The 10,818-nt window shown below is 50.7% G+C and overlaps 1 protein-coding gene across 1 annotated transcript; it reads right to left on the reverse strand.

The window, feature by feature from the left end:
- Positions 1–1,270: 1,270 nt before the first annotated feature.
- On the reverse strand, positions 1,271–9,469 carry LOC105815563 (keratin, type II cytoskeletal 2 oral). Its single transcript, XM_012650744.1, has 9 exons — positions 8,849–9,469; positions 7,597–7,817; positions 6,119–6,179; positions 5,286–5,381; positions 4,622–4,786; positions 4,387–4,512; positions 3,627–3,847; positions 2,140–2,174; positions 1,271–1,695 (listed from the first exon to the last, which is right to left on the reverse strand). Exons 1-9 carry the CDS (start codon positions 9,467–9,469, stop codon positions 1,271–1,273), a joined length of 1,971 nt encoding a protein of 656 aa, XP_012506198.1.
- Positions 9,470–10,818: the final 1,349 nt, after the last annotated feature.

Here is a 10,818-nt window from a genome sequence, read left to right on the forward strand (position 1 = left end):
TCTCTTAGCACTGGCTGTCCACAGCAAGCATGTGTTCTACTCTCCTATGTTCTCCCCTACTGTGAGGAGTCTAACCCCTAGGGAAGGCTGCAGTGGTCCTATGCTGCCTCTGCCCAGGTGGGAAATCTAGCCTAATCCTAAAGTCCTGTAATAGGAAACCCTTTCCACCCGAGGCATAAGATACGTTTTCCAATATCTGCTTTGTTGATAATAAAGACAATATTGCCTCTCCGTCTGCTCATTCTTGTGTCTTATTTTTTAATTGGTTCAAAACCTGTGCAGGGAAAAGAGGGTGTTATGCATTGGCCCCTTCAGATCCCAGGAGCTGTGTTTATAGAAAGAAAATTTATTCTGTGCCTGAATGAGTGGGAGTGGAGCAAAAAAGCTGAAGTCCCAGTGGAACCAGTTCCCTTAATGAACTGCAGAACCCTCTTCCAAGACTGGATCACAGAGGCCTGCTCAGAGGCTAGAGGATGGATGGAATGACCTCATTGGGAGTGGAAACGGTCTCCACTTAAACAACATAAACACTCTTGGGCAGACCTATCACAGGAACCCAACCAAGTAGACAAAGGAAAAACCAAGACTATTCAGTGGTCTTTATACCCACTACTGAACTTCTAGAAGACCACCACCACTGCCACCTAATTTCCCTTCACTTTGGAGCCTTGATATTCTGTGACTCCTGGGATGAAAGCCAAACACCAGAATATGAAATAACAGTGCAATTTATTGAGAAAAGAAAGTATGACATACTCATCACCAGAGGATCCACAGCTCAAGGAATTAGGGGACAGAAGTGAGTCAGGATATGATGCCGAGATGCGGAGAGGGCTCCCTGGGAACCAACAGTCTGGAGATCTTGACCATCCACCCTCTGGCACTGCACCCATGGCACTGCCTTCCTCAGGTGGTGCTGAGATGTGCCGGCTTCAGATCATCCACTCTCGGTGAGAAAGAGATGGACCAGAGTGGGAACAAGCCAGGCTGGGAAGGCCCAGACTGGCTTAGGCTCAGGTGTTATTGTCCAAAGTAAGGGGCCATCACAGGGACTCTTCCAGGGGCATCATGATCCCAGACTGGCAGCTGAACCTCCATGGCCCAGGAGAGGTCTTGGGGATGGAGAAGCCAGGAGTTCAGCCCCTTCTCCAAGGAACTTAAGGGAAAGTGTGGTTGCGCCATATGTATCTATTGATGCCAGGCAGAGAGGGGGAAGTGCTATTGCAGGCTGAGAGGGAAGCAGGTGGGTATGGAAATGTGGCCCAGAGGATCACTTGGAACTGTACTGACTGGAGCTGGTGGTCTGGGAGAAGCGGACACTGGTGCTGCCTCCACTGCCAGACTTGTAGCCTCCAGAGGTCTGGATGCCGCCCGAGCTGGAGCCCATTCCACTCTGGCTCACGGAGCTGCTGCCGGCACCGCCAAGCCTGCTCCCACTGCTGCCACTCTGGTAACCCCCGCTGCTGCCCCTGCTCCCACTGCTGCCACTGCTGACCCCTCCGTAGCCGCTGCTGCTGCCACCGCTGACCCCTCCATAGCTGCTGCTGCCGCCACTGACCCCTCCATAGCTGCTGCTGCCTCTGCTGCTGCCGCTGCCGCCTCTGTAGCCACCGCTGCTGCTGCCGCTGACCCCTCCAAAGCCTCCGCGGCTACCACCAGCGCTGCTGCTTGTACTGGTGACGTTGCTGACCACTGCTGCAGAAGAATAGGCACTCAATTCAGGCGAAAGGCCTGGAAAGCCAGAGGCCCAGGTCTGTATCACAACCCTGCCCTGCTCGGCTGTGTGACTTAGAGAAAGATGCTAAGCTCCTCTAATCCCTCCGTTAGCAAATAGAGTGAGCCTGGCCCTTTTGTGCCCTTTCCCAAGAATAGGAACCAAAAGTGTCCACAGAAATTTCAGATTCTCCAACCTAGGGCACTTCCCAAGACCACAGGGGATTTAGCTTTGGACTAAGAGATTTCAAGGGGCAGTTACACTAGAGATAGAGTGTGTGGCCATGGCCTGAGACCCTAGATGCTTTGGGGTGGCCTGGCCTCTTAAAATGGGTCAGGCCCTCTTGCCTGAAGGTTGGTGTGTGAGGATGTTTCTAGTTGCCCTTTTCACAACCCAGAGAGACAGGTTTTGAATGGGTTACTTACAAATGCTCACAGCACTCTGACACTCTCCAGACATCCTGAAAAGGAAGAGAATGAGATGTGAATTATTTCTGCAATGAGTCAAGAGCCAAAGAGCTGAGGGTTCACATCCTTGGGAGCCATATCCTCTCATTTTCCCTACTAAGGGTCAAACTCCTGAGAAAAGAAAGGCTATTTCCAGTCTGTTTCCATGACCTTAGCTTCCCAGAAAAGGGGCACCGCTTCAGGAATTGAGACTTCTAGGACTTCCGCCAACCACAGCCCATTTCTCCATCTTCCTACACTTTTTCCCATAGCCTAAAGATTCCTCCAGGCAAACTACTCAACTCCCAACCCCAGCTTGTCCTGTCCTCACTTCCCATCCCCTGCTGAGACCATCTTCCCACCTTGGCATGTCCTTCCCCTGCTTGTCTACCCAGCCCTGCCTTTATTTCCAACTTTCCCTTTCCAGGAGTGAGCCCTCCTTGGGTGGTGGTGGAGGCAATGGTGGTTATTCAGGTGGAGAAAATACAAGAGGAACTGACGTTCAACACACGATGGATTTGAAATGTCCCGCCCACACTGCCCATCCTCCTGTGCCACCTTCTTATTGAGGGAGCAGACACGTCCACCTATCTGAGCAAACGTGGAATGTGTCTGCCCACCTTGCCAACGTGTGCCCACTGGTTAACCACTCCCTCCTCACCCCACAACTCTCAATACACTTAACACCATCTTCACTCTCACTCTTTTCTAGAGAGACTCATAAGAAATCCTTTTCTTCTCATACTTGGGTCCTGCTGCCTCCATCACAGTGTGAGCTGCCTGAGGACAGAGGCTCTGAACACAGGATGTGTGAAGCAGCGGGTCAGCAGAAAGATCTCTCACTCAATTCTTGACACTCCTTTAGCATTTGCTATCCACTCATTAAGCCTTTGTCTGCCACTTAATGTTGTGCTGTTTTTCAAGAGTCTGTATGTATCAACCCTCTCCCTGATTGACTCAGCTTCAGGGGTGGGGAGTTGGAGGATTGTCTATACTGAGCTTTCCAATATAGTAGCCACTAGCCACATGAAGCTATTTAAGGTAATTAAAATTAAACTAGGTGTAAAACTCAGTTTCTCAGTTGCATTAGCCATATTTCAAGTGCTCAAGTGGCTAATAGCTACTGTATTAGCACAAGAATAGAACATTTTTGTCACCTCAGAAAGTTCCAGTGGACAGCACTGGTATAAAACTTTTGTCACAACTCCAAAGCACTTTCGTAACACATTGCACATACTGGAGATTGATAGAGGTATGTAATACAACACTGATGTCCAGCATAAATTAGAGAATTGGATGATCTTGACTGATATAAAATAGTGGGGCTCAAATCCTTAACTCTGTCATTCGAGAGACTTCTTGCCTTCGTCTGAGTGTTCCTCTTCTTATCATCTTGCCCCCTTGCCTCATTATCAAAGTTCACTCTAAAATCCTGTCTGGAGAATGGTGACCCCATGGCCTCTCACCTGCACTCCTCGCCCTCCAGCAGCTTGCGGTAGGTGGCGATCTCCACATCCAGGGCCAGCTTGACGTTCATCAGTTCCTGGTAGTCACGCAGCAGCCGAGCCAGGTCATCCTTGGCCTTTTGTAGGGCAGTCTGCAGCTCTTGGAGCTTGGCATTGGCGTCCTTGAGGGCCATCTCCCCACGCTGCTCAGCTTCCGCAATGGCTGTCTGCAAGTTGGCATTCTGGGGCAGGAGGTAGAAGATCAATTAGCATAATGACCAGGAAACAAACACTTGATCTTTCCTGAGAGGAGATCTTCTCCCCCCATCCAGCATCCCTTCCTTCCCTTCCTCCCCTTCCTTAGAAATCCCAATGGAGCATGCTCAGAAAACAGAAGCCAATTTTGCAATTGATTAATGCATCTTCAGCCCATTGAAATCGACTCATGTCTCATCAGGAAAAGGAACACTGATTTGCTTTCTTAGGCTGGTGAAGGTAGTAGTGGTCTGGTTAGTCTCTGACATTTTTTGCAAGACTGTTAAAAACTCCTTTGCTTAATCACTTCACTCCAATAATGCAGAGCAGCCAACACTTCTCCTTGGGGAGCATTCCAAGAAGCCCAGCCTCCAAGAGGAACATGTGGGAGAACAGACATTCCCAGAGACTGTGTGACACCATGAAGGGACGGAGACAGCCTGTGACAGAGGAGCACAGCTGGTGCTTCTCCTTCTTCCCGGGGCCCAGAAGACCTCCAGGATCTCTCCATTAGACCCGGCCCCACCTGCTTCTTGACACTCTCGATCTCAGCCCGCAGCCTCTGGATCATCCTGTTGAGCTCGGCGATCTCACTCTTGGTGCTCCTCAGGTCATCCCCGTGTCTGCCGGCCGTGGTCTGCAGCTCCCCGAGCTGAAAGCAGACACACCAATCAACATGGCTTGGCAAAGTGTAGGCACATTCTTGATGAGGGTCATCGGGTCTTAAAACTAGACTATAGGGACAAGGGAAGGGCTCCCACCTTGGTCTGGTACAGCGCCTCGGCTTCAGCCTTGCTCCTCTGGGCGATGTCCTCATACTGGGCACGGACCTCAGTGATGATGCTGTCCAGGTCCAGGCAGCGGTTGTTGTCCATGGACAGGATGACAGACGTGTCACTGACGTGGCTCTGCATCTGGGATAGCTCCTGCAAGAAACATGGATAGTCACTTTCATCATCCCCTGACCCCAGGAGATGCTGGAAACCACTACTTGCAGAGATACCCCAAGGATGGGCTGGGAATGGGACACTTGGAAAAATAAGCTTACATTTCAGGCCCTGCTATAGCCTAAAAGGATGCCAGAAATATGCAAATATAAACAGGTTGTCAGCCTGAAAGTGTCAGCCAGTGAGCCCTACTGTGGCAGAGTAGGGAGGAGTATGATGAAGAAACTAGCAGTGACACTGGTGTAGGAGCTTAACCAAGAGCAAAATGGGCTGAGGACAGAGAGGGACCCTGGCCTGTGGGCCAGGTCTGTGCAGGCTAAGTTAACATTTCCTGGGTGGGGCAGAGATGAGTTCTGAGTCCTACTGCTGGTTTTGTGAGTGTCCTGCTGCTTGACTGTCCCCTAAAGTTACACTTGGGATGCCTGCTTGGGAAGATGTAGACAGGAAGGCTCTGGAGCTTGGCAAACCAAGGAATTACCATGTCATAGAGGGTCCTCAGGAAGTTGACTTCATCCATCAGGCTGTCCACTTTGGCCTGCAGCTCCACCTTGTTCATGTAAGCTGCGTCCACGTCCTGAAGGGGAGGTCACACCCAAAGAATGACCCTGGGCTCCCCTCCCCACCGCGGCTCCTTCCTAAGCCCTCATCTCTTCTTTGTCCCTCCCAGCCCTCCTCTTCATTGTGACTTCTCACCTTCCCTTTGAAAATGAAGAAAACCATTTTAATTGCTTTGACCAATCCAACCCCAATGCTTTAACAAAATACAAAGCATATTAGCCAGGCACAGAGTAGCCATCTAATTTTAGGGTAGAAAAATCACATTACCTAATATTTATGTGACTTTGGTTATATAGTACCAAAAACCCAACCTCCTGAATAGAAATGAGGGTATTCTCACTACTTCGTCTTTATGATGATTGCTTTAAATGTGCAACAAGTATTTGTTCTTTTTTTTTTTTTATTTCAGCATATTATGGAGTACAGATGTTTAGGTTACATATGTTGCCCTTGCCCCCCTGCAACAAGTATTTGTTGATTGCTAACATTCAGTGTACATTTGTAGGCTGAAAAACCTTGATTAATGCTGCACATCAGTTCATTAGTTGCAGTAGCATTTTAAGATACCACCCCCACTGCAGTGTACTTAAAGCAGCTTCCTTCTGCAAGTACCTCATCCCCAAAAATGTAAGAAAAATTGTAAATCCTGCACACAGCACAGAGTCTCTGTGCCCCAGAGCGGCTGGCTCTGCTCTCCCCATGGGGACAGCTCCCAGAAAGGGAGTGTGGATATGCTCATCCTAGCTCACCTACCTTCTTGAGCCCCACAAACTCATTTTCTGCTGTGGTGCGTCTGTTGATCTCATCTTCATACCTGAAACAGAAAGAGGCACACATTTGGACAGTGATATTTCAGACGTGAAAAAAAGAGATGAGAATCCCAGGCACTCATGCAGCATCTCCTCACCCAGAGGCAGAACCAACTTCATGGACATGTGACCTACGCAGTTACACAGGACCCTGGGCTCAGAAGGTCCCCACACTCAGCTGAATACTAGGCTGGCTCCATCTTGAAATTCTTTATAGTTTTTTAACAAGGGCTCTGTATTCTCATTTTTCACTAGGCACTGCAGATTACGTAGCTGGTCCTGCCCAGAGATCTTGCAGAGTCAGGGCACTGCCTTGCCCTCCTTCCTCTAAACCCCTTGAAAGGCAAGAGGTGTGGGTAGTCAGGACAAGGGAAGACTTCAAGGAGCCTGACGACCTGCCTGGGCTCTTTGATTGGCCTCACAAAGCACCATGTGTGCCTACGGGACCCAAAGAGGTATTTGCTCTCACACCGTGTTTCTGCCTCTGTTTTCTCTGTTTCTGTTTTCCTTAATTACAGTTGCTGTTTCTTGTAGGAATTTGGGATGAAAATAAATTCAAGCCTTCTGAATACATCAAGGCTGTGGGATTCCTGCCTGTTAAGGACCAAAATCTCTTACCAATAGTTTGCATTTCATGAAGATTGGAGAATTGGAATGATTCTGGGAGAAAAGAGGTTTCTGGGAATGTGAAGCTGAGTTGCTCTAGATTCGCAGAGCCCAGCATGGAGCCTGCCACAAACTGGGTGCCACTGGGTCTGTGTAGTCAAAAGGGAATGGAGCCTCCCAGAGCAGGTGTACCTGGGGGTCCTGACCCCTGGGGATGTCTGGAGCTCCCTCCCACCTTAAGAGGACCAGTTTACCTCTCACAGACCTCAGAGAATGCAAGCTACAATTTGGAACATGCAGGAGGGGGCTGACAAAGCTTCAGAAACAGGGGATCAGAGGGGACACATTGAAAGAGCACTTTACAGAATGCAGCCCTGGACCATCTTCCTAGAGTCCCCAGGAGCTAGGGAGCACTCAGCCTCCTGAGACCTGCCCCACACCTACTGATTCAGAATATGTAAGACTGGAATACAGGAATATGCCTTACTGACAAGCTTCCAAGGGGATTCCTATGTACAGTAAAGTGTGGAGAGTTCCCCATCCTAAAGGGCTCTAAACTCTGGGAGGACTTTTTTTGTCCATCTGAGCTGGTATGGGAGGGGGCCTGCCTGGAGACTGGAAAATATGTAATAATCAGCCACGTAGGAGTCTCAGTACCCATCCTCTCACCCCCTTGTGTGTGGTCACACTTCACTCGATAAGCCCAGCCCAGAGTATTGACTGAAGGTACAGTCAGGAACAGTCGAAATCCCCAATTAGGACCACACCTCCCTGCTAATCCCCCAGAAGGGGAAACTCCCCAGTGGGAGCCCTCACTTCTTTTTGAAGTCTTCCACCAGGTCCTGCATGTTCTTCAGCTCTCCCTCCAGGTTCCCCCTCTCCCCTAGAAGCGAATCCAGCTGCTTGCTCAGGAAGCTGATGTAGGATTCAAAGAAAGGCTCCAGGCTGCTGGGGCCTGAGCCGGAGCCTGTGGTCTGCTGCTGGAGCAGTTCCCACTTGGTCTCCAGGACCTTGTTCTGCTGTTCCAGGAACCGCACCTGCGTCAGGGGAGGAAGAAAAGGAGTTAGCCTCTTGAGTTGGGCATGTGGGGCCACCTATCCCAGACAATGGAAATGTGGAGAATAAACCCAGTTCTTCCTTCAATCTGCAATTGCCTCTGTTTTTTGGAATTTGGGAAGAATGAAGATTTAGAAAGGGAGAGCTAGAATCTGTTGAGTGCTTATGCTATACCTGCTATGTTCATACATTCTATCTCAATCCTCACAACCACCTGCAAAGAAGGTGTCATGATCCCCATTTTGTAGATAAGAAAACTGAGGCTCAAAGAGTTTGAGTTGCCCGAAGTGGCATGTCTACTAAGTAACAAAGCTAACAGTCAAACCTGGGACTGCCCTAGGTGTGTTTTTAGATATAAGCTTTTTCAGGTCCATAAAGGCAGTGAAGACAGTCTTTAATGAAAGGAGTCTAACATTTCCTTAGAAGTTTCACATATGGAGACCTCCTTTCGGTTACCCAGCTCGCAGCTGATCTAGGTTTCACTTCCATCCTGGACTCGCCCCCCACGGACTCAGCACACCCGCCCCTGCCCCGGCGCAGGCAGCCCAGGTTAACAGTGGCTGAAGCGCAGCATCGTTTGGAAGGTAGGTCAGCCGCCAATACTCACCATTTAGGGGCAGTTCCAAGATTTGTACCACTGTAAGTTTGATTACCAGCTAGTCTGGATTATCAAGCATAGCTTTTCAGGAGGAACTGAAAGTTAACTGCACTCATTTTGTGACTAATGGCCCTTCTTCAGAGCTAAGAGCGTGTTTGGACCCTCACCTCATTTTCCCTTGTCTCATTCCTAGAAGGAAATTAGGACCAGGGACCCTTCCCCCATTTCACAGCTGGGAAAACAGGGCCCAAAGAGCAAGAGAAACATGCTCACTGTCCTGTAGGGACCAAGGCAGAACCAGGACAAGAGCCAGGCACCTCTGCCTCCAAGTCTCGCGGGTCCCCCTGGCATCTTCCTATACGAACCCCAGGGGCAGCCCGAGCCCTCCACAACACCTCTGGGCTTTGCCCTCACCTTGTCGATGAAGGAGGCAAACTTGTTGTTGAGGGTCTTGATCTGCTCCCGCTCCTGGGCCTTTACTTGTCCAATCTGGGGGTCGATCTCCACATTGAGGGGCTGCAGGAGGCTCTGGTTGACAGTCACTTCCTGGATCCCCCCAGGGAAGCCACCAGGACCACCAAAGCCACCAGGACCACCAAAACCACCAGCTCCTCCAAAGCCACCAGCTCCTCCAAAGCCACCAACCCCTCCAAAGCCACCACCTACTCCTCTGCCACCACCAAAGCCACCACCAAAGCCACCACCAATGCCACCACCAAAGCCACCTCCATAACCTCCCCCAAAGCCACTTCCATAACTGCCCCCAAAGCCACAGCTGCTACGTCCTCCACCAAAGCCACCAGCCCGGGAGCCACCACCTGCCACACTGATGGAGATGCTCTTGTTGCCTCCCAGGTTGTAGAGGCTGTGACTACCAAAGCCACCTGCTCCACTCCGGAATCCACAGGCCCCTCCGCTGGCTCCCCCAGAGCGGGCCACACAGCTCATCCTGCTGCTGCCGGAGACCACAGCGGAGCGGCCGGAGAAGCCCTGGCTCCCGCTGCTGAAGGATTTCTTGGAGACTTGTCTGTTCATGGTGAGAGAGCTTGGAGGTGAGCTAGTGATCACTTAGCAGGAGTGGAGAGGGATGAAGAGAGAGGATGAGGACGACAGAGGAGACTGGCCTTTATATACCAGAGAGCCTGGCTTGGCAGAAGGAGAGGCAAGCAATTAGTTGAGAGTCATCTTGGGTTTGGCTTGCCTTGCAGGCAATAAGTTACTTCTTGGTTCCCAGCACACCTCAAAGATAATCCTCTGGGCCAAAATGGCTTTGCTTTCTTAGCTTAATCACTCAAACTTGCCTCAGTTGACAAAATGCTGGAGCTCCTCCCTCCCCTCGTGTGATTTCCTCAAGGGTCTTAGGGAACCCAAGCAGCACCTGTTCCAGCAGGATAAATTGGCTTTAGACATCAGGGGATTAGGAGCCACTGAGCAACATGACACAGAGGCTGAGGACTGCACAACCTCTTCCAGGTGGGCTGGGTCCCTCCCTGCAGTGCCACAGTGTCCAGGGCTCCCGCACTGGCTGAGCCTGCTTCTCCCATTTTGGGGCATTGTCTTCTGATGGCATTTCACCTGCGCCCAATGCCTCAGAACAGGCCTGGAGTAGGGGCGAGAGGTAAGAGGTGCACTGACTCCACCGGGTCCACTCTGCCGCCACCACAGCCAAAGGAATCCATCTAAGCAAGCCTGGAGTTTGAGCTGAGAAATGCTGCTTATGGGAAAGACACTAAAGTGGAACTAACATGTTTGGACCATGGGAAAAAGGAGGCTTATGATATGGAGCAAACAAGTGTGAGGCTTGGGAACAGGAGGGGACATGCGCGGGGCAGGGGTCTCAGACCAAGCCCCCCACCCTCCATCCTAGACCTACAGCAGGTGATTTCTGGATCTAGGAGCAGTAGGGGACAGAATGGTGGGACCCTTTACCTGGCTGGTAGAGGCAGCTCAAGGGCCCCACTCATCTTAGGATGAGAGTGTGTGTCATGTCTGGGCCCTGACTCAGATCTGGTGGGTAGGATCTCCTCCCTGCTCTACCACCTGGTCTGGGTCAGATACCCCTCCCTGTTTTCCCACCCTGTCCTTTCCCCATCATGGTCCTGGCATAAAGTACACTTGCCTGTTCACTGATCAGTACCCCTCTATGCCCTGAGCTCCTCGAGGGAAGGGCTTGAGTCCTGCCCATTCTGAGCCCAGCTCCTAGCATAGGGCAAGTACAGCACAAACACGTGTCAGCTGACTGATGGCCAATGTCTAAGAGCATAATACCTAGACCCAGTCCTATGAAGGAAAATCTTCAGAGGATGGGCTTGAGTGTTTGTATTTTTAATAAGCCCTCCTGGTAATCCTTATGATCCAGGAAGTTTGAGAAGCCCAGGTCTAGA

Source organism: Propithecus coquereli, unplaced genomic scaffold (assembly GCF_000956105.1).
Source record: "Propithecus coquereli isolate 6110/MARCELLA unplaced genomic scaffold, Pcoq_1.0 Scaffold111, whole genome shotgun sequence".
In the NCBI taxonomy this organism is placed as follows: Eukaryota; Metazoa; Chordata; class Mammalia; order Primates; family Indriidae; genus Propithecus; species Propithecus coquereli.